The 23,584-nt window shown below is 42.0% G+C and overlaps 2 protein-coding genes across 4 annotated transcripts; one reads left to right on the top strand and one right to left on the bottom strand.

Moving 5' to 3' along the window:
- Nucleotides 1–1,968: 1,968 nt before the first annotated feature.
- On the top strand, nt 1,969–18,465 carry LOC117701828 (CCAAT/enhancer-binding protein zeta-like). The gene is given in 19 exon segments (XM_034493251.2): nt 1,969–2,168; nt 2,969–3,431; nt 3,434–4,457; nt 6,622–6,853; nt 7,399–7,443; nt 7,445–7,483; nt 7,485–7,587; nt 9,309–9,402; nt 11,318–11,366; nt 12,042–12,144; nt 12,245–12,313; nt 13,550–13,616; nt 14,729–14,829; nt 15,484–15,541; nt 15,741–15,928; nt 16,547–16,633; nt 17,486–17,544; nt 17,640–17,721; nt 18,286–18,465. Coding segments are annotated over 19 exon segments (3,144 nt in total). The 5' UTR covers nt 1,969–2,024; the 3' UTR covers nt 18,423–18,465.
- LOC117701827 (protein CEBPZOS-like) lies at nt 17,213–22,276 on the bottom strand. 3 transcript variants are annotated; one of them, XM_034493248.2, is made up of 5 exons: nt 22,115–22,276; nt 20,103–20,223; nt 19,188–19,232; nt 18,460–18,544; nt 17,213–18,326 (listed from the first exon to the last, which is right to left on the bottom strand). In XM_034493248.2, exons 2-4 carry the CDS (start codon nt 20,215–20,217, stop codon nt 18,462–18,464), a joined length of 243 nt encoding a protein of 80 aa, XP_034349139.1. In that variant the 5' UTR covers nt 20,218–20,223; nt 22,115–22,276; the 3' UTR covers nt 17,213–18,326; nt 18,460–18,461. The 3 variants fall into 3 exon arrangements, with proteins under 3 accessions (XP_034349139.1, XP_034349141.1, XP_076562413.1); XM_034493250.2 differs by having other exon boundaries at nt 17,213–17,433; nt 22,115–22,275; XM_076706298.1 differs by lacking the exon at nt 22,115–22,276 and adding an exon at nt 21,396–21,966 and having other exon boundaries at nt 17,213–17,433.
- Between the last annotated feature and the right edge of the window lie 1,308 nt (nt 22,277–23,584).

The raw sequence follows: 23,584 nt of genomic DNA, 5'->3' as shown, positions 1-23,584 counted from the left end.
TGATAAATCACACACAGAGAGAAGAGAGAGAAATCCACACAGAGACAGAGAGAGAGAGAAAGACAGAGAGAGAGAGAAAGAGAGAGAAAGAGAGAGAGAGAGAGAGAGAGAGAGAGAACACTGTTGCAGATGAGCATAGCTTGGTCTGCTCTCAAAGATCTATAACATGCATTCTTTTGTGGTCTACATGTTGGATATTACCTCCCCGAAGATTTGACTTATTTCAGGTGAAGTAATAAAGTCTCCTTTTTCTCCTAGCATATCATGATGCACATAATATCCCTGAGTAAGAGAGAAAATGAAAGGATTAATTTTCAAATAGGGCTTTCAAAAGTACTCCTCCAAAATGTTACATAATACATACAGTGAAGTAACTGTTTACCAAGAAAGTTCTCTCTTCTGAAACAACCAAGAAAAGGACAGAGTCTTTGCCTAAATTTTACATAGTAGTAGTCACTTTGCAAAATTCATGGAAGAGCAATTACTCAAGTAGAAGGGCTGCAGACATGCGATGCTCATCCCTCTACTCCGTGCCCTCTCCCAGTCAGCACAGTAAGAGTCTCATCACCCTTACAGCCTCCTCTCCCCCGTTAGCCCTGCTGATGCTCTTCATTTTTTCTTGACCATCATGCAACTTAAATGTGGTTTGTGTGACAATCCACCCATGAGTTTGTGAGACAGAGAAAGAGAGCGCCATCCAACTATATACCAGTGACTTACACAATGTTCATGATGGATGTATCTCAATAAAAAGGTAGGTGTAAAACAACAGCCCTGCTTGTCTATACTTCCATGTTAATGCAAACTCTCACTTTCTTCCCATGTTAGTTCTCCCTGGGATCCATCCGTACCTGTTCAGTCTTTTCAAACAGCATCTTCACTGACTTCTCTCTCCAAAGACTTCCAACCCAAAGCTAAATCCAGTGCTTTTTTTTTAATATGACGATTATATTTCTTACAAGGTTTAATTATCTGAGAAGACTTTGTCTTATCTCCATATCCCAAGATTTACCATGATGCTTAGCCTTCAAGAAAGACTCAAAGCTTTCCTATAGCCAGGCAGGTGGCGATCACCTAGAATCCCAACACTCAGGAGGGTAAATAAGATGCCGCAAGTTCAAGATCAACCTTATGAAGATAGCGTTTTCCTTATGGCAAGGAAATGAACAACCTAGTTAGAAAATCATCATTCCTTTAACTCAGGAAATCCAAACTACACTCTGTCACCTAAACACCGCAGAAATTTGTCGTGACCTCTCTTTTGGCACTGCCCTTTAATGCAACCTGATCAGATGACAGATTAGACTACATTCCAAGGACTTCGGAAAAGGCTCATCCCTTGACAGCTCTGGAGACCTTCGGGCTTCTCTCTCTACACACACGTCGTGGTTCACGCTCCCCTATGTTTACCTTGGCTGGGTTGGTCAAAACCTCCTTCATGTACTCCGCCACAGTGATAGGACCTGTAGATTTATATTTATACATAAGATGCCGCAGCATCGGAGTCACCCGGTTGCTTTCTGCCGGCTCATTCCAGAGCTGAAGGATTTCCCTCTCCAAATACAGGAGTGCCTGAAAAACACGATTAAGCTCCCCCGCATTAGAAATCTCCACTTCATTTACACGCGCAGCAAAAAGCCTAGGCTTGCAAGGCTGCCTAGCTCATCACTAACTTCCCCGCAATGGCAGAACCCCATGGAGGCATGCACTGAACCCATGACTACAAGCCCCTCCACACAGGCAAGCCTCTCTGCCGACCGGCTTCCAGCTCCAGCCCCGGGAAGCAACTGAGGAACTAAGGAACCGCGCCACGCGGTTTCCATGGAAACAGGATTCTGCAAAAGGACTCTCACCCGCGCGGGCCACGCAGCGTCTCAATAAAGCATTCATTCCTCACACCGCGGGGTCAGGCTCCGCCCCGGAGGCGGAGTGGAACGGTATTTCCTAATTTGCCCCACTAATAGGAAGTGCGTCACCGGAAAGCGGAAGTAAGCTACGGGCTGCGCTCGTGTGTTCAGCTTGCAATGTCGGCGGACCAGGAACCTTTAGAGTTCCTTGCCAAGCAGCCCTGGCGTCCCAAAGAGGTGACAGAAGATCCAAACGAAGAAGACGAGGAGACCGAGAATGGCTTCTCTCTGGAGGAGGTGTTACGCCTCGGAGGCACAAAGGTAACGGCCGCAGGCTCTGGGGAAGGGGATGCGCACCGCTGCCGGGAGTGTGGGACCCGCGCCCAGCCGCCGACTTGTTCTGAACGTTCCCACACTTTTACTTTTACCTCTCTTCAGTGGAAAAAAACAATTCGGATTGCATGTTTTCTCCTGCGTTTATGCTTCGTTAAAATGTAGGCGATCTAATTCTAACCACGTGGACAAATGTTTTGAACGCTACTGTGTGTGTAATCCAAATCTGCTTGGTTAAAAGGTAAATAAATGCCTTATAGGTTGGATTGGAGTCGCTAAAAGGACCTGCCAGTTTACAGTAGCCTTTTGTGAAAGTGCCTTTTCCTCCCGACACTACCTCATAAATTAGTTTTATTATTGGAAGGAGTACTTGTATGTTTGTTGGTACACCCGTGTGTAAATCAGAGGACAACTTAGGAATCGATTCTCTCCTTTTTGTGCATTCTGAGGATCGAACCTAAGTACCAGGCTTGCTTGGCATGGACTTGACCCACCGAACCATCCTCCTGCCCATTCATATAAACCTTTAACCTTACCTGACGCATATATGTATCATTGCGATTTTCATTGGATTTTGTGACTGTTAGCTTGAGCATATTTTCGTATCTTGAAGAAGGTTCTTCAAAAACGGTTTTCCTATGGTGTACATATCTTTTGCACATTTTCCCGTCAGTGAGTTTACCAGGTAATAGTGTAATAATTCAGATGTAATGGTTTTTAAAGATGAAGTTCTTACTGAAGTTCTGGGTTTGTAATACGGCTTTTTTTTTTTTTATGTGTTTCTGCAGCAAGATTACCTTATGCTGGCTTCTTTAGACGATAATGAGGAAGTGGTGGATGGAGGCAAAAAGGGAACCATTGACGACCTTCAGCAAGGTGAATTGGAGGCATTTATTCAGAATCTGAATTTGGCCAAATACTCAAAGTCTTTGATTGAAGAGGATGAACCAGATAAAAAAGAAAATGCCAGCAAGAAGGAAGCAAAACCACTGAAGGTAGAGAATAAAAAACAAAAAGCAACAGAAGGAAGAAAGACATCAGAAAAGAAGGTAAAGAATAAGACTGTTCCAGAGCAGCATCCTAAGAGCAGCACCGTCTCCAAAAAAAAAGATAAACAGCCCGACGTGTTCGAGTTTCTGGAGAGACAGACACTGTTGCTCAAGCCTGGGGGCAAGTGGTACGAGATGGAGTGCAGCAGTGAGCATTCCTTGGAACCGCAGCCTCCGGATGTCGTGTCCAAGTACAAAGCCCTGGCCAGAAGCTGTATGAGCAGGAAGTCAGCTTATTCAAGAATAAGACAAATAATCAAAAGGGAGGCTCTTCCACCTGGATGAAGGCAATCGTGTCATCGGGGACCCTAGCTGACAGGATGGCAGCCATGATCCTTCTGATCCAGGATGATGCTGTTCACACACTCCAGTTTGTAGAAACCCTCATGAACCTTGTTAAAAAGAAGGGCAGCAAGCAGCAGTGCCTCATGGCTTTGGATACGTTCAAAGAGTTGCTCATTACAGACCTTCTGCCAGACAGTCGGAAGCTCCGGGTTTTCAGCCAGCATCCTTTTCACAAACTGGAAGAGTTGTCCAGTGGCAACAGGGACTCCAGAGATAGAAGACTGATCCTGTGGTATTATGAACACCAGCTGAAACACTTAGTAGCAGAGTTTGTTCAGGTCCTAGAGACTTTAAGTCATGACTCCTTGGTAACCACTAAAACACGAGCTCTGGTGGCCGCCCATGAGCTTCTCTGTGATAAACCCGAGGAGGAAAAAGCTCTTCTTGTTCAGGTGATAAATAAGCTGGGAGACCCTCAGAACAGAATTGCCACCAAAGCCTCCCATCTGTTGGAGGTGCTACTGCGGAAGCATCCCAATATGAAAGGAGTTGTGTGCGGAGAGATAGAGAGGCTGCTCTTTCGCTCGAATATCAGCCCCAAAGCTCAGTACTATGCAATTTGCTTTTTAAACCAAATGGTCCTCTCCCACGAAGAAAGTGAGTTGGCTAACAAATTAATAACTCTTTATTTTTGTTTCTTTCGGACTTGTATCAAGAAAAAAGACATTGAGTCAAAAATGCTCAGTGCCATTTTAACAGGTGTGAACAGGGCGTACCCTTACTCCCAGACAGGCGACGACAAAGTGAGGGAGCAGGTGGACACTTTATTTAAAGTGTTGCATGTTGTAAATTTTAATACTAGTGTGCAGGCTTTAATGCTACTTTTCCAAGTAATGAATTCTCAACAGACAATATCCGACCGCTACTACACAGCTTTATACAGGTAAGTGCATGCATATGGTGGGAACTTGGCTGTGGTGTAGCATATGTAGTATAGGGTAAAAGGTGTGTCTATATGCATATATAGGTGCACATATGTATGTACCTATGTATGTGTACATACATCCTCATAGATTTCACATAGGCACCCTTAGCAACTGAGTATTCACCAACTTTGAGCACATGACACTTTACTACATTTGTTTTAAGTCTTACTGGATAGTAAGGAACTAGAACCAGGGGTGTAATTGAAATTCCCTTTCCCCAATATACTCATTCTAAATCCCCATCCAGTTCTTCATACAGCTGTTCAGTAATTCATTCAAAAAGTGATTTTTTTTTTTGAGTGCTTATATCTGCTGCCCATGTTCTGAGCGAGTGAGATATGGCACCGTCAACAGACATCCCACCCTGAAGACCCTCACTGGAAGTATGCTAAAGACTGTGTGTTAGGAAGTCCTGGTTCCAGGCTTTGGTTTGGCTGTGTTGCGCTTTAAGGTTGTCTTGTTGAATCACACAGCTGTTCTGTATCTCATCAAGACAGGTAGTGCTAACAGTGTAAGCACTTTGGATCTGCCTCACACATGCCAGCAACATGTGTTGAGGAAACTTATCTATTCTTTTCTTGTTTGTTCTTTTATTTTTTGAGACAGGTTCTCACCATTTAGCCTTGACTATTCTGAAACCCATAGAGATTCTCCTGTCTCTGACTACTGAGTGCTAGGATTAAAGGCTTGTTCTGTAACACCTGGCCTCGAATTTGGTTTTGGTTTTGTTTTTTGTTACAGTTGCACATCTGTATCCAACTTATGGAGAAAATTGTAAAGTTATGATTAATAGTTTAGACTTAGGCCATAATAAATCACTGTAATAGTGATTTGAATCCCAGGAAGTAGTTGGCCATGTTAAAATTAATTATTTAATTCTCATTGAAACCCTATTGGTAACTTGATAAACCTTGTTTTTTTACAGTATTTTCTTTGTAAAATGCAGGGTTGTGCATCTATCTCATGGCCTGATACTCACATTAGGAAACTGAAACGTTTCCTAAGTTTCAGCCACTGAATGATAGAACTGGAACCTTACAGAGCAAAGCTACAGGGCCACTGAGGTGGCCCATGGGATAAAGAGCCTTACTGACAAGGCTGCCACCTTTGATCAGTCCTAAGACCCACATGGTGGAGGGAGAGAATGAACTCTCTGACTTGTCCTCTGACTTCCATAGGCATACACACAGACACACTATCATTTCAAGAGCTGTATAAGGGAAAAGCTTTATTTGGGATAATTAATGAAGGCTTTAGTCAATGCCCGATTGGACCCCTCATCTAGGAAACCAGGATATGGAGGAAGCTTGTAATAGAGCCGTCTGATTCCTTTGACCTTTGGGAGAAAAGGCAGGAAAACTGAGGACTCAGAGTTTAGGAAACAGCGGAGCATAAACATAAGACTGAGAATATTAGAAGAACCGAACCTATTTTAGATACTGTTGACATGCAGAGGATATTCTGGACTGGGATGGTGTGTGTGGAGGAATACGTGCGTAGTCCATTGGGTCACATATTAAGGACTCAGAATTTCCGTTTTCACTACTCATATATGTGGTCTACACTAGAGCTGTATGAAGGAGGCTGCCCTGCTCACCTTAAAGTAAAGACAGTTCTCTCTTCTACTGCTTCATAGGTGTCAGTTTCTATTGGGGTTAGCAGCTCACTGCGTAGCCCTGGCAAGCCTTGAATTTGCTATGAAAATCAGGCTGGCGGAGCTTGAAAGCTGCCTGCCTCTGCCTTCCAAGAACTGGTTAAAAACCGATTGAGTGGGTGTCAGTTTTTATTAATTGACATATATGTAACCTTTCAGGAGGGGTCTGTATCAGAATAAAAAAAAATTGAGAAAAAGTCACAAAACAAGTGGCTCTTATATGATGATGATGATGATGATGATGATGATGATGATGATGATGATCCCTTGTACCAGTGTGTTCTTTCCTTTGGAGTCATTGATTCTCACTTTATCTGATAAGACTGAAATAGCTTCTTATTCTAACGTATGCAGGAAATGTCTCCCTAAGATGAGGTTGTAATTGGTTGTGGAGTCTCTTAAGCTGTGACTGCTGGGTGTGAAGATGACTTTATGAATGAATACTTGACCTTGATTTCACTTTACAGAAAGATGTTGGATCCAGGCTTGATGACATGTTCCAAGCAAGCGATGTTTCTCAACCTGATCTACAAGTCTTTGAAGGCCGACATCATGTTGCGTCGGGTGAAGGCTTTTGTGAAGAGGTTGCTTCAGGTTACCTGCACACAGATGCCGCCATTCATTTGTGGAGCGTTGTATCTTGTGTCTGAGATCCTGAAAGCTAAACCAGATTTAAGAAGCCAACTAGATGATCATCCGGTATGTGCGTTACTGCTTCTTGACCCTAGTGGGTGCTGGTGTGTTGGTTGGGGCTTTTGTGTGTGTTTTTCTTTCCTTGACTTACAGTAGCTTAGTTTCTCTGGAGTGTGTTATAGTGTAAGTTCTAGAGTGGAAGGGGCTAGACATCACCGCCAGGTGCACAGTAAAATAGAGAGCAGGTTCCTTGACAATTTCCCTTTATTACATAAGAAACTGCACGACAGTAGAAGTTGCAATCACGGGTGATTATAGAGTGAGTAGACCCTTGTTATCTGCTTCCTCGGTTATGAGGTGAAAATAAGTAGTAATAGCACCTGTCTTTGGTTTATAACACGGCAAATGTTTGAGAATTCAGTTTTAAAATCTCTTGGCTCTCTCGTGTTTAGGAAGAGAGTACAGTTCTTCTGTTTCACCTGAGTGGCAGTCAGGACTAGAGTTTAATTTACCAGAATTGAAGTGAGTCTTTGAACTCTACAGAACATAAATGAATACCGACTTCATTGCAATTCCCATTGATTAACAGAGTTACTGCTGCAATTTGTTAGGAATCTGATGAAGAAAACTTCATTGATGTGGGGGATGACAGTGACGATGAAAAAGTTTACCGATGCAGACAAAGAAACAAGCTATAGATGCGGTGAAGGAAGTGAAGGCGAAGGAGATGGAGCCTGGGGGCAGTGCAGAAACCGAGAAACCAAAGGCCGCTTCCTGGGTGCACTTTGACAACCTGAAAGGTGAAGTCCTTTGGCTTGTCCCCTTGAACTTTAAAAAAGGAATTAGTTTCCTCTGTTATCTTCATAGCTCCTTGAGCGCGTGTGTGTTTGTGTGTGTATGGTGTGTGTGTATGTGACGATGCTGGAGGTGGAACCCATACCTTTGTGTGAGCTGAACAAGTATTGCACTACATTTGCAACCATGAAGTGAGATTTTAACGGTAGAGAATCACAAATAATCTTTATTAACAGAATTGAGTGTTTTAAATAAATCTTGGAAATCAAGCAGATGCCTTTAGAGCTGTGGGAATTCTCTGAAAAACAATAAAATGCTACGCACTGTGAATCATTAATTTCTGTTCTAAATAAGAGTTTAAGCCTTATTGAGCCTCTAATCAGAGCACATAACGGCATCCAAGTGTGGTTCACATGAAGTTTGATTTCTGAATGGAACTGTATTTGATCATAGCCCCTGTGACCTCTCTTGGTTTTTTGTGTGGCTGTCATATTCATCCTTTATAGTTTCTTACAGAAAGTTTTTTATTCATTTTTTATTATGTGTATGTGTGTTTTAGCCTATACATACGCCTGTGTGCCATGTGAATGCCTCATTGCCCAGGAGGCCAAAGAGAGCATTGGATGCCATGGAACTGGAGTTACAGACAGTTGTGAGCACCATGTAGGTGACAGAATTGAACCCAGATCCTCTGGAAGTGCAGCCCGTGCTCTTAACTACTGAGCCATCTCTCTAGCCCCTTAAAGCAAATTTTTAAGGTAGACCCCTCCTAGAAGTAGAAGCCCTAAGTGACGATCGATATACACAGACACCAAAAGACACCTATTCAGTTAATACAATATTAGAGCCAAAAGAAAGCTTAGAAATGCAGTCTTTATCTAAGGCCACAAAGAAAAAGAACAGCAGCCTCGGACTGAGGAAGGCAGTGCCAGAGCCAGTTCTTTTAGGACCCATGGTTAAAGTCACCCAGCTTTAAGTGTCCATTTAGATAGAGGAAAGCGAGTGCTGCAGTCAGAAGGGAGCCTCTCAGAAGGACGTCTCTGTTTGAAGCACAGGCTGCTGTCCTTGAGGAGGACGGCAAGTGTGTTCTAGGCTGTAGAGTTAGTAGTGGATTTTAAAGACCTTGCTGGGCCAGTGAGACAGCTTCATCCAGAAAAGGGAAGGGCACTTGCTCCGTAGCCTCACGGACTGAACTCTGAGTTCAGTCCTCTGGGTCCCAGATCTTGAACTGGATGCACACCTGGCTCCTAAATAGTGTTTTTTGATCCCCACATGCAAGTAAGTCTCTTTTAATTTGGGGTTTCTGTAAGCGTACAAACCTGTTCCAAGAAAAAAACCTTCCTGAATGTAGCTTCATAGTAAGGATTTGGAACACCGGCTCTGAGACAGTCTGGACGTGCTCCCGTAGGCTGCTCCCATCTTACCCATTTAACACTGGTCTTCTTAGCACTTTCTCTGGCTGCCTGAAAACTGCTGAAGAGATCGGTCAGTAGGAGGGTGGGGGCCTGTATGTTGCAAAGTTTTTTCGGAAAAAAAAAAATGTTTTGAGTGCACAGACATCAAGATAAATTGTTGAAGAGACTTGGCATTTTAAATCTAGTATTGGATGACTGGACTACTAGCAGTTTTGAAGATTAGGTCTTTCTGTAAGAACATTACTTGTAATAGTTTTGAAGTGTCCTTTCTGAGCTAGGAATAAAGCATTTCAAAAATACTGTGTTCTTAGGTGGCAAGCAAATAAAGACATATGATCCGTTCAGTAGAAATCCTTTATTCTGCGGAGCTGAAAATACAAGTCTTTGGGAGCTCAGAAAGGTAAAATGATTTCAACAATTTTTTAATTCGTTTTGTGACACATATTCTTGCTTTCATGAATTTTAACACATTGAAACTTGGCTTGCAAATGATGAAGAAGCAAAATATGAAGCACACATAAAGCAAAAACATAGTGTGGTGTGTTCATTTTATAGTATAGAAACTTTTAACTGATATGCATGTAAATAAAAATACCACACCTAGCTTACAAATAAGAATGTGATTGTTGCACATGGCTCTCTAAGGTGTCCTGACATTGTGTGAGAAGAGAATCTTTTACTATGTATTTTATAAATGAAGAAGAGGAATTAGGTTTTTAATAGCCTCCAGTGATCAAAAGTTTCTCCCTGTGAGTTATTCTTGAAATGTGAGTACAGATGCTAGCAGAACTGCATTGAGTCTGCACGATCACAGCTACTGTCCTGGTAATGCCAGTGTGTCTTTGTCAGTCTCGTCACTGTGTTAGCTATAGCAGTAACGAGACAAAGGAAGACAGGGGAACTGCTGATGCCCTGATACAAATAAAGCTGGTGTGTTTGTAGCCATTACTTCCGTTATATTCTTCTCTGCGTGTTCTTGTAGTAAATAAGGGAAGGGGGAAAGCCAGGATCACTTGGGAATGATAAAGCTTTCATTATTGACCTTAAATACATGCCAGCGTTCCCTGTGTGACTGCAAAGTACATTCCCACTCCTGCTGTGCACCTAAGTATGGAAGTTGAACTATGTCTAAGGTAGAACTTGGTCAGTTGTTCCTGATTCATAGCGCTGTATCTTGATAGACTGACTGGCATACTGTGATTCTTTTACCTCAGGCAAAACCCACTAATAGTGCCTGTAGTCAGTAACAGAATTCATTCTCAAGCAGTGCCTCGGGATCAGTCATGCCGCTCTACAACATTGGCTGATACAGTTAGTGTTCACACTAACAGTGCAATTCTGTGCAATCTGGAGGCAGTGCTCTACTCATCCAGTGTACATTTTTCAAATGACCCGTGTACAGTGTTCCTAATTCACATGTGGGTATGGCCTACATATTCATAAAGGACCAGTTAACTCTAGCAAATGCCTAAGGCCATTTGATACGGTTGATTCCACCTGTAAATTCATTTTTCCTTTTGGTATAGCATCAAAGAAGAAAATCCACACTTTGGTGAAAGACCTATTAACTCCTTTTGTAACCACAGATCTGTTTGAGGCTAGGTTCTCTTCCCTATATGCTCAAATACTATAGAACACTGGGAAGATTCAAAATGCATTGCATTTGAATTGCACCTAAACACAAAGAAGGTTTTGAAGGTTAACTAATATTTCACAATTAGTTTAATGCTTCTTAATTTTTATAATTTTTTGTCTGAAATACACTTACTTCCATGAATGTGTTGCTTACATTAATATGTGGTGGTATGTTATTTTTATTATTTCATTTTATGTGTATATTTTGCTTGCATGTATATAAGTATACCCACTTGCATCCCTGGTTCTCAAGAAGGCCAGAAGAGGCTGTCAGATCCCCTGGAATTGGAGTTACAGGCAGTTAAAAGCCAGTATGTGGGTGCTGGGACCTGAACTCAGAGCCTCTCAAGGACATCAAGTGCTCTAAACTGCTGATCTCTCTCTCCAGCCCCTCAAGCTATTAATTTAAATGAACTACAAGCATTTACATTTTTTTTTCTGTTGTGAATTCTAACAAAGTAAATATAAAAATAACCTTCTTTGCTGGAAGTCTTAAATTTTCAGATTTTTAAGTGCACACATGGTTTGGAAACCAAATGTTTGAGAATCATTCTGTATTAGCTTAAATTTCAGTTGTCTAGATTTTTCTCAAATAACCTGTAATTTTGCAAAAAAAAAAAAAAAAAAAAAAAAAAAAACTGACTTTAAAAATAATGACATTTATGTTTTTCTTATATAGCTATCTGAAACATTTCCACCCTTCTGTGGCCCTTTTTGCAAAGACTATCCTTGAGGTAAGTATAAAATACTCTTAAAAATATGTAAATATTATAGGGTTTTTTGAGGAGGAAAGGGGTTAGCTTTTTGTTTTTGTTTTCCTAAGACAGAGCCCTTGGCTGTCCTAGAACTCAGTTTGTCTAAACCTAGACAAACTTGAACTCACAAGTTCAAGACAAGTTCAAGACAAGTCTTGAACTCACAGAGAACTGCCTGCCTTTGAGTGCAGGGTGCTCTCACACCTTACTAAGTATTGTAATTTTTGGTAATCAGTAATTGATGGTACAACTTTCCCTGCCATGTAGAATCTGATGTTTTCCTGCTGCTGTTGAGGAGCAATGTCTAATACAGAGAACAGAGTTGGTCTCCTGCTGAGATGAATGGAAATGTAGCACATCAGTAAACAGCAGCTGCTTCTTCAGGCTGGGGAAGCTTGCTGCAGCCTCTGCTACCTGGGTGTGCTTTTTCAGAGTTTGGTTCTTAGAATAGTTACACAGTCTCCACTGTATTACCTATAAAATCACCAGTATATAATAAAATATGTGTTTGTTTGTGTAGATTTTTAGTGTGGTATATGGACAAATTTTGTTGATCTGTGCCTCAGATGGGACATAAGAGCAGCTTATGTTTTTTCTGTTTGGATGGATGAACCCATTTTTTATTAAATCCTAAAATCCTCTACCACCTTTCAGGGAAATTTTATTCAGTATTCAGGGGACCCACTGCAGGATTTCACACTCATGAGATTCTTGGATCGATTTGTATACCGAAATCCAAAGCTACATAAAGGCAAAGGTAGGCCTCCATTATTTAATGACTATTTGGTTTTTGTTACTGGGATTTAGTAAGTGAATGAATGTATAACTGCATTCGACCATCGTGGTTTATATTTTAGAAAACACCGACAGTGTTGTGATGCAGCCCAAAAGGAAACACTTCATGCACAATGTCCGGGACCTTGCTGGTAAGCACAGAGCGTGGGAGGTGACACCAAAGGATAGCATGCAACAGTGCAGTACACACTATAGTCTGTGACCCACTTCATTATGATCAACAAAGGAAGTTAGATGATAGGCCCACTGGCAGCCATTCCCCAGCTTTGGCAGTTACACCATTCTACCATGCCCATAGCACATAGCTCCTTCAAAACCCAACATGTACAATTCATATCTTGTACAGTTCAGACCGTCTTAAACTCTTCTAACACAAATTGCACAGCTGGCTCTTTCATGCAGCACCGTTGGCAGTGCAGTTGATGTTTCCCTGTGGACTTGTATTTGGTACCAATATTCCGGACCCTGTTCTGCTTCTCTATTCAGAAAGGACATTTCTTTACACACCAGTCCCACCTTCATCCTGCTCAAAAATTAAAGTTAGAAGTTTTAGTTATTTCCAGCTAACGTTCCAGAAATCCAGAAATGTCAACAGGATTACTCAGAGGTAATTAGGACTGTGAGGCAAACCAAATCTTTAAATCAAATCAGAAATTGAATTTCTTTAGGGAAAAAATAATAATAATATCCTTGAATTCTTTATTTTTTTAATTTTTCTCAGTATTAAGTAAAATTATGGAAAGTTCTGTTGATGGTTTCATCCTGATTTTAAAATTAGAAGCATTATTGTACTTTTAAGACAACCAGAGTATGCTATAATCCTGCATGTGGGTGGTAGAAGCAGAACTCTTTGAGGGGCTTCAGTGCAGGTAAGAGTACTTCTCTGGGAGAAGACCCAAGTTTGGTTCCTGGCACCCATGTAGGGTGTCTCAGCCACCTGTAACCTCACCTCCAGGGAGGTGCAACATCTTCGGCTACTGCCGACACCTACAGCCACATGTCTTTGCCCACACATGTACATATAAAGAAAATAAATCTTCTAAAATAGTTTGGTTCTCTTGAAACTTGTGTCTCCACTGTGACTGTTCTCTGCACCTGTTATCCTCAAGGGGGCAGCCAAGAGCTTAGGCTGCTGAGAGGTCCACACACTTCAGAGGTGTGCTTTATACTTGTGGGCCTCTTACCTAACACTGTCTCGTTTCAAGACTTCAGAACCATTCAGCAGTGGTGACTCACCACAGCCAGGGCTACACAGAAAACCCTTTCAAGAAAAAAAATTAAGTGGAGGTTTCAGAACTGCCAGTATGTTAGATACAGTCTGAGCGCGAGAGTAACTGGAATGAGTAATAAAATACTTCATTCTGCAGTGAATAGTAAAGAGTTCCTTGCAAAAGAAGAAAGCCAGATTCCAGTGGATGAGGTGTTCTTCTACAGGTAAGATACATACAGCATTCGTTGGTGCTACTTAAATGTTTATATTTGGTATACTGCTTTCTTATTTGTTTACAATTTTTTTTGGTTATTTTATTTATTTACATTTCAGATGTTGTCCCCCTTCCCAGTCGTCCCTCTGCAAACCTCCCATCCCATCTCCCTTCCCCTTTGTCTCTTCCCCGCTTCGCCACCCTAGCATCCCCCTACGCTGGGGCATCAAGCTAACTTACTGACCCTAACCCCTGATCTTTTTGTATATTGCCTAAGTTGACCTCCAACTGTGATCCTCCTGCCTCTGCCTCCCAAACAGTAACTCTTTATTAGGCTTTATCTGTAATAGTTTAACATAGGAGTAATTTGTCTCAGGAGTAATTTGTCCAGACCACTATCCTTCAAGCAGAAGGATTCTTTGAGTGAAGCTGGGCTGATTGATATTTAAAGTCACTCCTGATGCTTCTAGTGCCTTATAATATAGTTTCAAGTTATCTGGTTGACTAGTTAATTAGGTTTAAATTGCTTTAAAAAAAATTTTTTTACTGTGAATAATTTTATCATGGTGATGTCAGTGGGAAAGTCTTAAGTTTTACTGTGACTTTAAGTGGACTTGTAAGTTGTTAACAATTTTAGGTCATTTAAAACCACCATATTCTAATATTTAGCTAAGTAGTATTGATGTTAAACTAACCTTTTACTATGTAATTATTTTACTGTTGTGTGGGATTAAACTCAGGGCTTTGTTCATGCTAGTCAACACTCTACACATACCCTGAGGCTTCTGTGGTGCCAGGTTAAGATGGCTGATGAAATGGCTTTTAAGACACTGTGAAGTTGTGAGAGCTTCTTCTATCTCACTTCGAAGTGCTTGGTGGCTCATACCTGTAACCTAGAACTCAGGAGGAAAGCAGGGATTGTGTGTATAGAGCCAGCCAGGGCTACATGGAAGACCCTCTAAAGAGTAAAGGAAATTATTATACTTCACATTTCAACAGTTTACCACTATTTTGTTTAACTCGAAACACTTTTATATTGAATACAGATTTTACTCATTTGTGTCCATTTGAGTATCCGTAACACACTAATTATATAGACATATAATATACATTTTACTTTAGGTATTACAAAAAAGTTGCTGTTGTCAAAGAAAAACAGAAACGCAATGCGGATGAAGAAAGTATAGAAGATGTGGATGACGAAGAATTTGAAAATATGATTGGTAACTTGTTTTTGTTGACTCGATTTGTAAAATTATTACTATTTGTTAAAAGACTGTACAGTATTAGTGGTATAAGTGAACTTAGTACCATTGATCATTGATCAGTCACTGATCTGCAGATTATAGTGAAAATCTATGGTAACTTACTCATACTTATTCTAGAAAACTATATAATTGAGCTTTGTATAATATGTAAGACAATTCTGTTTGCAAGAAGAGTGTTTCCATTTCTAAAACCAAGTCTCTGATGATACAGCACTGTTTATTTTTCATAATCTCCCAGTCCTGTGAGTAGCGGTCCCTGCTGTTTTATCATTTTTCTCTTTATAATCCTTAGAGCTTGGGGATTTTTAGTTAACTGTAATCAAATGAAACTACATGAAAATGGAAGGGTTTACTTTGCTGTTACTGTTATATCCTAGACTCAGTAAAATATAAACACTAAGGTTATTTTTCAGCAGAGAACTATAGACAGAAATTAAAGTTAACAGACCCCATTTTAAAGATTTCATTGAGCTCATAGGTTTGTATAAGACAAACCAGCAGCAGTCCTGGTGTGAGATCCTGGCTCTGCGTCACAGCCGACTGGGGTATATAATGTATATTGCTCTTGTCCCTTGCTATCTCTACATTTTTTATATTGTTCTTGGGCAGACACATTTGAAGATGACAACTGCTTCACGCCTGGAAAAGATGATATAGATTTTGCCAGGTAAACTCAAGTTTCTCTGTACTGTTTCCCAGTATTTCCCAGACTATTGTTCATCAGAGGAGGAGGCCTAAAAATTAAGTGATCCATAAGAGAAACATTCACTGGGCTTGAACCTTTCGAATGCTTCGAGCTTAGTGTCCTGCGCACACTTTAGAAAACACGGACCTCCTTTACAACTCCCCTTCCTCCCCAACCTCAGCAATGTGAAGAAAACAAAAGAAGCTAAGGATGACTTGGGAGACTCGGAGAGCAGTGACGACGATGAGCTCGGTGACCTGGATGACGACGAAGTTTCTCTAGGAAGTATGAACGAAGAAGACTTTGAAATTGATGAAGATGGAGGGACATTCATGGATGTGTCGGATGATGAAATTGAAGATGTTCCAGGTACACATTGAAAAAAAGTCACATTCTTAGGCTAGGTTTCTATATCTAAAGAACACACATACCAGTATTGAACTAATTTTAGTCAGCAGTTCCAGTTCCAGTTGAGCTGCCATGTGCCTCTTTATCATGTAGTATAAGGGTGGGTAGTGTAGCTCGGCAGAATACTGCCTAGGACGTGTGAGGCTCAGGGTAGCCTCTGCTACCGAAGAACAAAAGCAATAACGGTGAGCACTTTATCCAGGAAAAAGCAATAGATGTTCATGTAGTTAACCAGCACCGGCGAGAGAGATGACTGGTGTACATTATAAAGGAGCAGGGTGCCGGCCCATTGAGGATTTGCAGTCTTGTCCTTTGCTTTGCATCGTGCTTCTGGACCTCAGCAGCAGAGTGTTGAAGTATTTGGTCTCATTAATGGTCACTGAGTAAACTGTGTTCTTAGGCATGCTAGCAGGGACTTGGAGAGACTAGAGTGTCTGTATCCATGGGCCTGGAGGACTGCATACACATGGGACAGACAGACCAGGCCTTAATGTTGTACTGCCACTGTAGCAAACACTGAATCGGGATTTTCCAGGCTTGTTTTAAAATGGTTTAATGGCTAACTTTCTTGGGTAACAGAATCTGCTGAAGCCAGCCCCAAAGCCAGTACTAAGAAAAGCAAGAGAAAGAGTGAAAATGATTTTGACTTTGCTGGATCGTTTCAAGGTAAGAAAATGTTTGTAATCTTTTCAAACCATAGCAGCTGCCATAATGAAGCACATTATTAATTACTATTTGGGGAAATATGTTTTTAAGAATTGGTTTGATGCCCTTTAGAAAGTTTTTCTTAAAGATCAGCCCTCAGGCACCTTCTGCCATTTGTCTGAGGTGAGGGTCTCTCTTAGGCTTAGGACTTCAGCATTTAGGCCAGGCTAACTGATCCATGAGGCTCGAGACACGCACCTGCCTATGCCTGTTTCCTCACTGACATTACAGCACTACACCCAGGTTTTTACATGGCTGCTGCAGATCTGACTCCGATCATCACACTTGTGATGCCAGTATACCAATTAAACCATTTCCTAGCCAAGAAAGGTGCGTTGAGAACTGTAACATCAGAGCTCTTAAATGTGGAGACAGAGTTCTCACATCCAGCCTCAGTTTTCATTGTTCCCGAGCCCCACCCTCTCACGTTTAAGTATGTCCAGATGATCTCTTCAGTCGTGTGTCCAGAGTCCACTTACATGTGAGCCCTGTCTTACCTCTTTAACCTTCCTGAGATGTCTACAGATTCAAAACCATAGGTAAGTTTTTAATAGACATTTTAATTTCAGTAGCACAAATAAAAGTTTATTGATAATACAACATTCTTCAGTCAGCTTTCCCAAGCCCAAAAAATAAGAACTGAATTACAATTTATATTTTGTTTCACACATTACAAACTCCATTCATGTCAGCTGTGGAATTTTAATCCTGAGTGATACTGTTGGTTTCTTGTAAAGATAAACATTGATCGGGGACCAAATCTGAAAAATAAGTACACACTTTGAGTAACCTACACACATATATTTTTTTAAGGACAAAAGAAAAAGAAGAAAAGTTTCAGTGACTCCAGCCTGTTTGTGTCTGCTGAGGAGGTGAGGCTAATGTACTGACTTAAGAAGCAGCTGTTTACATTCTTCTCAAGTTTCCTAATGACATCCTCCACTCTTCCTGTCTTTCTTTATTTAAGTTTGGCCATCTGTTGGATGAAAATATGGGCTCCAAGTTTGATACTATTGGCATGAACGCCATGGCTAACAAAGATAATGCAAGTAAGTAAGCCGATGTTGTTGGGTTGGGTTGGTTCTAAGGCAGGTTCTCAGGTAGCCCAGGCTGGCCTTGAGCTCTTGACCCTCCTCCCCCAAGCAGTAGAATTACAAGTGTGCACTACCAGGTCACCTGTGTCATCCAAGTTTTTAAATGGGACTTCCCTGAAGATGTCCTTAAGTGGCAGAAAGCTTGTCTGTCACATAGTAAGGCATGTAAACGACACACACAAACTACAGACCCAAACATGGTTTTTCTTCAAGAGTCAGTCTATTTTATTTAGACTTGGCTAAAGGTGTACTCTTACATGCATGAAAACTTTGTAATCATTCCTAATGTTATAATCACTAGTTTCTAGTCTTTCATAAAATAGAAAAGAAAAATCTTTCCAGTATAAATCCTTCTATATTTTCATTTGCAAAATCTTCATCAAGACAGTAGAGGGAGGGGAACAACAAACATTGGGAATGCATAGTGGCTGGAAAACTGCAGGCCTTGTGGCCTGAATGCAGTTACAGTCAGGGAGCTTCTGTGGGGGCCACAGACTCATCTGTCTTCTCCCCTCAAAGGTTTCAAACAGCTCAAGTGGGAAGCTGAGCGCGATGACTGGCTGCACAACAGAGATGTGAAAAGTATCATCAGGAAGAAGAAGAAGTTCAGGAAGAAGATGAAAGGCACACAGAAACCCAAAAGGCAAAGGAAGTGACGGCTTCAGAGTGATAATAAATTAGGATTGTACTTACCCTTAACTTTTGCTTTCCAACCACTTCTGCTGATCGTTCTCTCTAACGCCATACATGCCAGACTGTTCCATGGATTTGTAATAAACTGTGGAAACACAGTGCCGTCACGTATGAAATTACACAAAAGTTAAACTTAGAGTGAAAAAGTTCTTCCATGTTGCTACATAACAATGAAAGGGACAGCGGGGCTGTCCATGCTCGAGCTGTGACCACTCTCCTAACCACTGCCATGAGCGGCTCGTCGTGCCGGGTGCCGTGCTCAGGCTAAGTACATGATGTCCCTGTGGTCAGCTCTTAACTGTGGAGGAAGGCATTGGCTCTTCCCAGAGAAAGCAGCATCTGAACCTAGTCCATCTGAGGAGAACAGTCTTTTATACAGTAACTGTGATTTGGGCCATCCCCACCTTAGGTCACACTCTGGAATCTATATTCTTAACACTGAAAGAATTAAAACTCCAGCTTGCGGGGTGGGATATATAACTCAATGATAGAACTTTTGCCCAATGTTTGTATACCTGAAGGTTGATCAATAAAAAAGGTAATCGGGATTAAAACAAGAGCCAACTGTCCTCATCGAAGTAATCAGGTGTGAGTCCTTACTATGTGGTCCCAGGAGGCAACTAGTGTTGGAAACCAATAACAAAATAATGTCACTTGCTCTAAAGTTGTAAAAGTACCACAGAATTTATAGGTTATTTTGCACTTGAATTTTTACTTGAAAAACATACCTTCCAAAATGAAGGGAAACGTCTTGCTCATTGTTTGCCTGAAATCTGATATTTAAAAAGAAAAATCACTGTATTAACATTAAGGCACAATTTAGTCTATTAGTGTCTGTTAGCATTTTGTACCAAGCAGCTTCTAATCCAAGAAGTAAATCTTACAGGATAGTATATAAATTACAGTCAACTTAAAATATAGCCCTTATAGTTTGGTTTTGTTTTTCAAGGCAGGGTTTCTCAGCCCTAGCTGTCCTCGAACTCACATAGATCTGCCTGCCTCTGTCTCCCGAGTGCTGGGACGGTGTGCACCTTCACCACCCAGCAGCCTTTATACTCTTATATTTACTTTAAAGATTGTGAACATCCAGTAGCACCCTGGCATAACATCCTAATGAAATACTTTGAGGAAGACAAGTGACAATCTTCAAAGATAAATCACTGCCCCAGAGCTGTTCCCTGCTTAGTTAGAGGAAGAAATGATAGCAATTCCTAATTTTAAAAGTTGAGGACTCTAGTACAAAATTTAACATTGTTACACTATCTTCAGCAATAGCATGGAAAATGGTTTCAGTGCCTACTGTTGATGCTAAGAATGCTGTGACCTGAGGTTGTTCTGAGCAAACAGCAGTGTTACCTTTTTCTCTGAATACCAAACAAGTACGACAGGCAGGCCAAGCTGCCTCCATCCATTCCTTTCAATTCTGAGGGAATAGGGACAGTACTATCCTTCCCTGGTAAAACACAGACACTCCTACTCGGCAAGTAAAATGTGAGTCACATATTGTACAGTAACAAACACCCCACTCCCCTCCTGCCCATAAAAACATGTAATATCCTCAAACCCAAGAAATGTTTTGCCCAGAAATGCCACTAACATTTAGTGCATCCCCTGCTAGAAAACAACTGCTGAACTGTGTTTACCTTGGCTTGAGTTCATCTTTTTAAACAAAAAGTAAGCTCCAAAGACGCCCACAATTTCAGCGGCTACAACTCCTTTAAAGATCTTCCTTGCCAGGGGCTCCATGGTCCGAGCCATCCTAAACTGAACAATGTGACGAGCATGTTTAAATTCCTGTTGCCACACCTAAACTGAAAAACTCCATTCCCAGTTTCAATGCTTGTATGAAACTTAAAAAGTAATATGTATTTAGACATTGCTACATACAGTTTCCAATCTCCATACCTAAAGATGTGATAAACCACAGAAATACTGAGAAGGTGGGCCTTTTTACAAAGCCAAACTGGAAGAAATAAGGCTTTTTAGTGTCTGATACAGAATGGGTAAGTAGGTTAGAGAAACTTTTTAGCTGACCTAGGAATTATAATACAATCAATCTAATAGGAACAGCGTTCGTTCCAAGGCCCTTTTGGAAACTGCCCTGCAAGAGTAGGGTTACTGTGTTAAGTTGTACCACAGTTCATGCCTTTCCTAGACGGATGTGAGACCAGACAATAAACTCAGTCTTGTCTTTCAGGCAAATCTCAAATGTCAGAACACTTCAATGCGCCATCCCCAAAGCAATGTGCATTCCTAAGTCTTCAGCCCACTTCCCATTCCCCAGATTCTGACTTAGCAAGTCTAGGGTGGCACCCCAGTAACCTCCCCCCTTGAAGTCATTCCAGTTTTTATCCAAAGCCCATGAGGGAGAGGTTGACTGGGTGGTGACCCAGTAAATGGCAAAGCTACAGATAATTGAAATCTTCCCTCCCTGTATGCAAAAACAAACCAAGAAAGGGGCATCGGTGGGTGTTGGAGCTTGCAAGCATATTAGCATGAGTAGTAGGTTCGGTTTCCAACAGTCAAAAGACTGTCTCTTTGAAGGAAGGTTTTACAGCAAATAAGATTTTGACGTGCTAAATGTACAAAAGTTTACCCAGGCTTTATAACTCTGCTTCTCTATAACCCCAAATCAAGAAATGAACTACTAATCTTTTTATCTAATATTCTGGCATTTTCCCACTGCTCCGTCCTCAATGCTGAGACAGGCTGTTGTATAATGTTCCTGGTCAGCCAGTCCTTCCCCTGCTTTTACTTCCCTTTCATGGTGTCTAAGCATGAAAATAATTAAAACACTGTCAGGATTAGCCTTGGACTGTTACCACATGTCCCTCCTCCTCCAACGTTACCTTTTCACTTTCATATTGGGAATCATTCCGGGACCAAAAGAAACTGTATTATTCTCATTTTAAAAACGAAGCAAATAAAAAACTTACATATAACTGGGGATGAGGCAGGAGGGACAGCTGCCTTCCTCGATTCCCAGTACTCTGCTACATCACTGACAGACCTGCTCAGTACTAAGTTCTCAAGGCTGTTTTTTAAGGTTTCAGGGCCAGGACACAGCACACCTGCCTGCAGCCCGTTCCATAACTTAAGCGATCTGAGTAAAATCGTTTTGATTGGAAGAAAGTGGTGCTAAGGTTTCAAACAGTCCAGATAACGCGATTAATAAAACATTTGCTTTCTTTAAAAACAGATGGACGTGTTACATTCCAAGGTCCTGCGCCTTGGGACTTGTCTACTTAATAATAAAGCCCGTTTGTCACCAGGGACACTCTGTCTAGACAAGATGGCCCAAGGAGACCAAAGACCACGGGGCCTTCTTGCATAGGAGCGGCTGGGGCTGCAGCGCAGGTGAAGCAACCCTGCGTGTCCTCCAGTGTTGACCCGAGGAAGGAAAGTCGGCCGGGCGGGCGGCGCTGTGACCTGGGACCGCTGCCCCGCACGGTTCCAACAGCGAGCGCCCAGCCTTCCCCGGGTCCGGGTCCCAGCATGCGCCGCGGCTCGGCGACCCGAAAACGCTCGCGCCTGCCCCGCGCCCCTGTGCCAGCGGGACAGTCTCGCTCGAGTGTTCCCCTGACCCAAGAATGTCACAGACCCCACGAGCCCTACTGGGGAACCGACGACGCAGGACACACAGCTTTGTCCTTACCTTAGGCCTCCGCAACCCGACTGCGCACGCGCACGGTCGCAGCGCCACGCCCCACAGAGGAACCTGTCGTCTGTAGGGCACTGCTGTTTGATAGACAAGGTTATCCTGCCCGTGGCCATACCCAAGTAAAAGAAAGAATTCGCATTTGAACTCAGGACACGGTCTCCAAACCCTGCACATGGATCCTCCTTTCCCACTCTACCCAAAATGTACCAAAACAGGAACAACTCGTCACCAGGGAGTGGCCAGAGAAGTGGGATCTTAAATCGGGATCTGCCCTTCAGCTAGATCCCTGGACAATTGCACATTCCTTTGCACATTAAAGCTGAGAAGCGCTGCCCCTAGGTACTACCCAATCAATAGTCAGAAGCGGACTGACCTAAGGGAAAGAAAGACAGGAGAAAGGAAATGGGAATGCCTATGAGGAACCACGTGCATGACAAAACATGGAATGTCAGACTACATCTCTTTCGTTAAAATGTGGTCTGGCCTCAGAAATCGTCCCGCCTCTACCTCCAGGACAGCCAGGGCTACCGGAGCAGGGCGGGGGTTGGCTTGTCTTGCTGGTATGCTAGCTTTGCAATACTTGTGGGGTTTGCATCTTCAATGTTGGCTTCCCTGAGAGAGGCACAGCCAAGAACTTCTGGTGTTCCTGTTGGTCCCTCCTGTTGACTCGAGCCTCTGCTAGGTCATGTCACTGCTGTTGCTAACGGGACTCTACCGAACTGGACTGCTGGTGTATCTGTGAGGTGTTTACGAGTAGATCAAGATGCCACTACCTGCTAACCTGTGAACTGAACTGCCGATTTCCAGACAACACAGACAGGAGTTGCTCCAAAGACCCTTTCTAAACAAGCCCACCTCCCGGGTATCCTTTCTTTCTCACTGCCTCTGGTGGATGGTGGGTTACAAGGAAGATTAAGGTGTTTAAGAAACATCATTAAAAATAGGATTTTAAAAAATTAAAGTTTCACTAGCAAGTAGAAGTGTCTAAAAGGATTATATAAGAATTAGGAGGTGTGGCCTTGAAGGAAGTGTGTCACTGGGGGTGTGATCTGAGGTTTCAAAAGCCCACACCAGATCCAATCTTTCTCTCTGCCTATGGATCATTAGCCGGTAGAGCTCTCAAGACTACGCCAGCTCCATGTCTGTCCCATGATGACAGTGAATTAACCTCTGAAACTGTAAGCCAGCTCCCAATTAAGTGCTTTGTCTTTATGAGTTGCCTTGGTTGTGGTGTCTCTTCAGAACAATAAAGCAATGACAATAAGACATGACTCAACTAGCCATTTTAGTGGTCTTTTTGACAAATGCAATGTCATCTAAAAATGGTTTATTTGGTGTCCTCAGAAGACACAACTAAATCAAGAAACTTATATGGAGTGCCATAAGATATCTTAAGCCCATTTTCTTTGTCCACAGTCAATATATCTGACCCACTAATGGTCAGTAAAAGAGAGAGACACATTT

The sequence above is a fragment of the Arvicanthis niloticus genome, unplaced genomic scaffold (genome assembly GCF_011762505.2).
Source record: "Arvicanthis niloticus isolate mArvNil1 unplaced genomic scaffold, mArvNil1.pat.X pat_scaffold_261_arrow_ctg1, whole genome shotgun sequence".
Taxonomy (NCBI): Eukaryota; Metazoa; Chordata; class Mammalia; order Rodentia; family Muridae; genus Arvicanthis; species Arvicanthis niloticus.
This window is presented reverse-complemented; position numbering and strand designations above follow the sequence as displayed.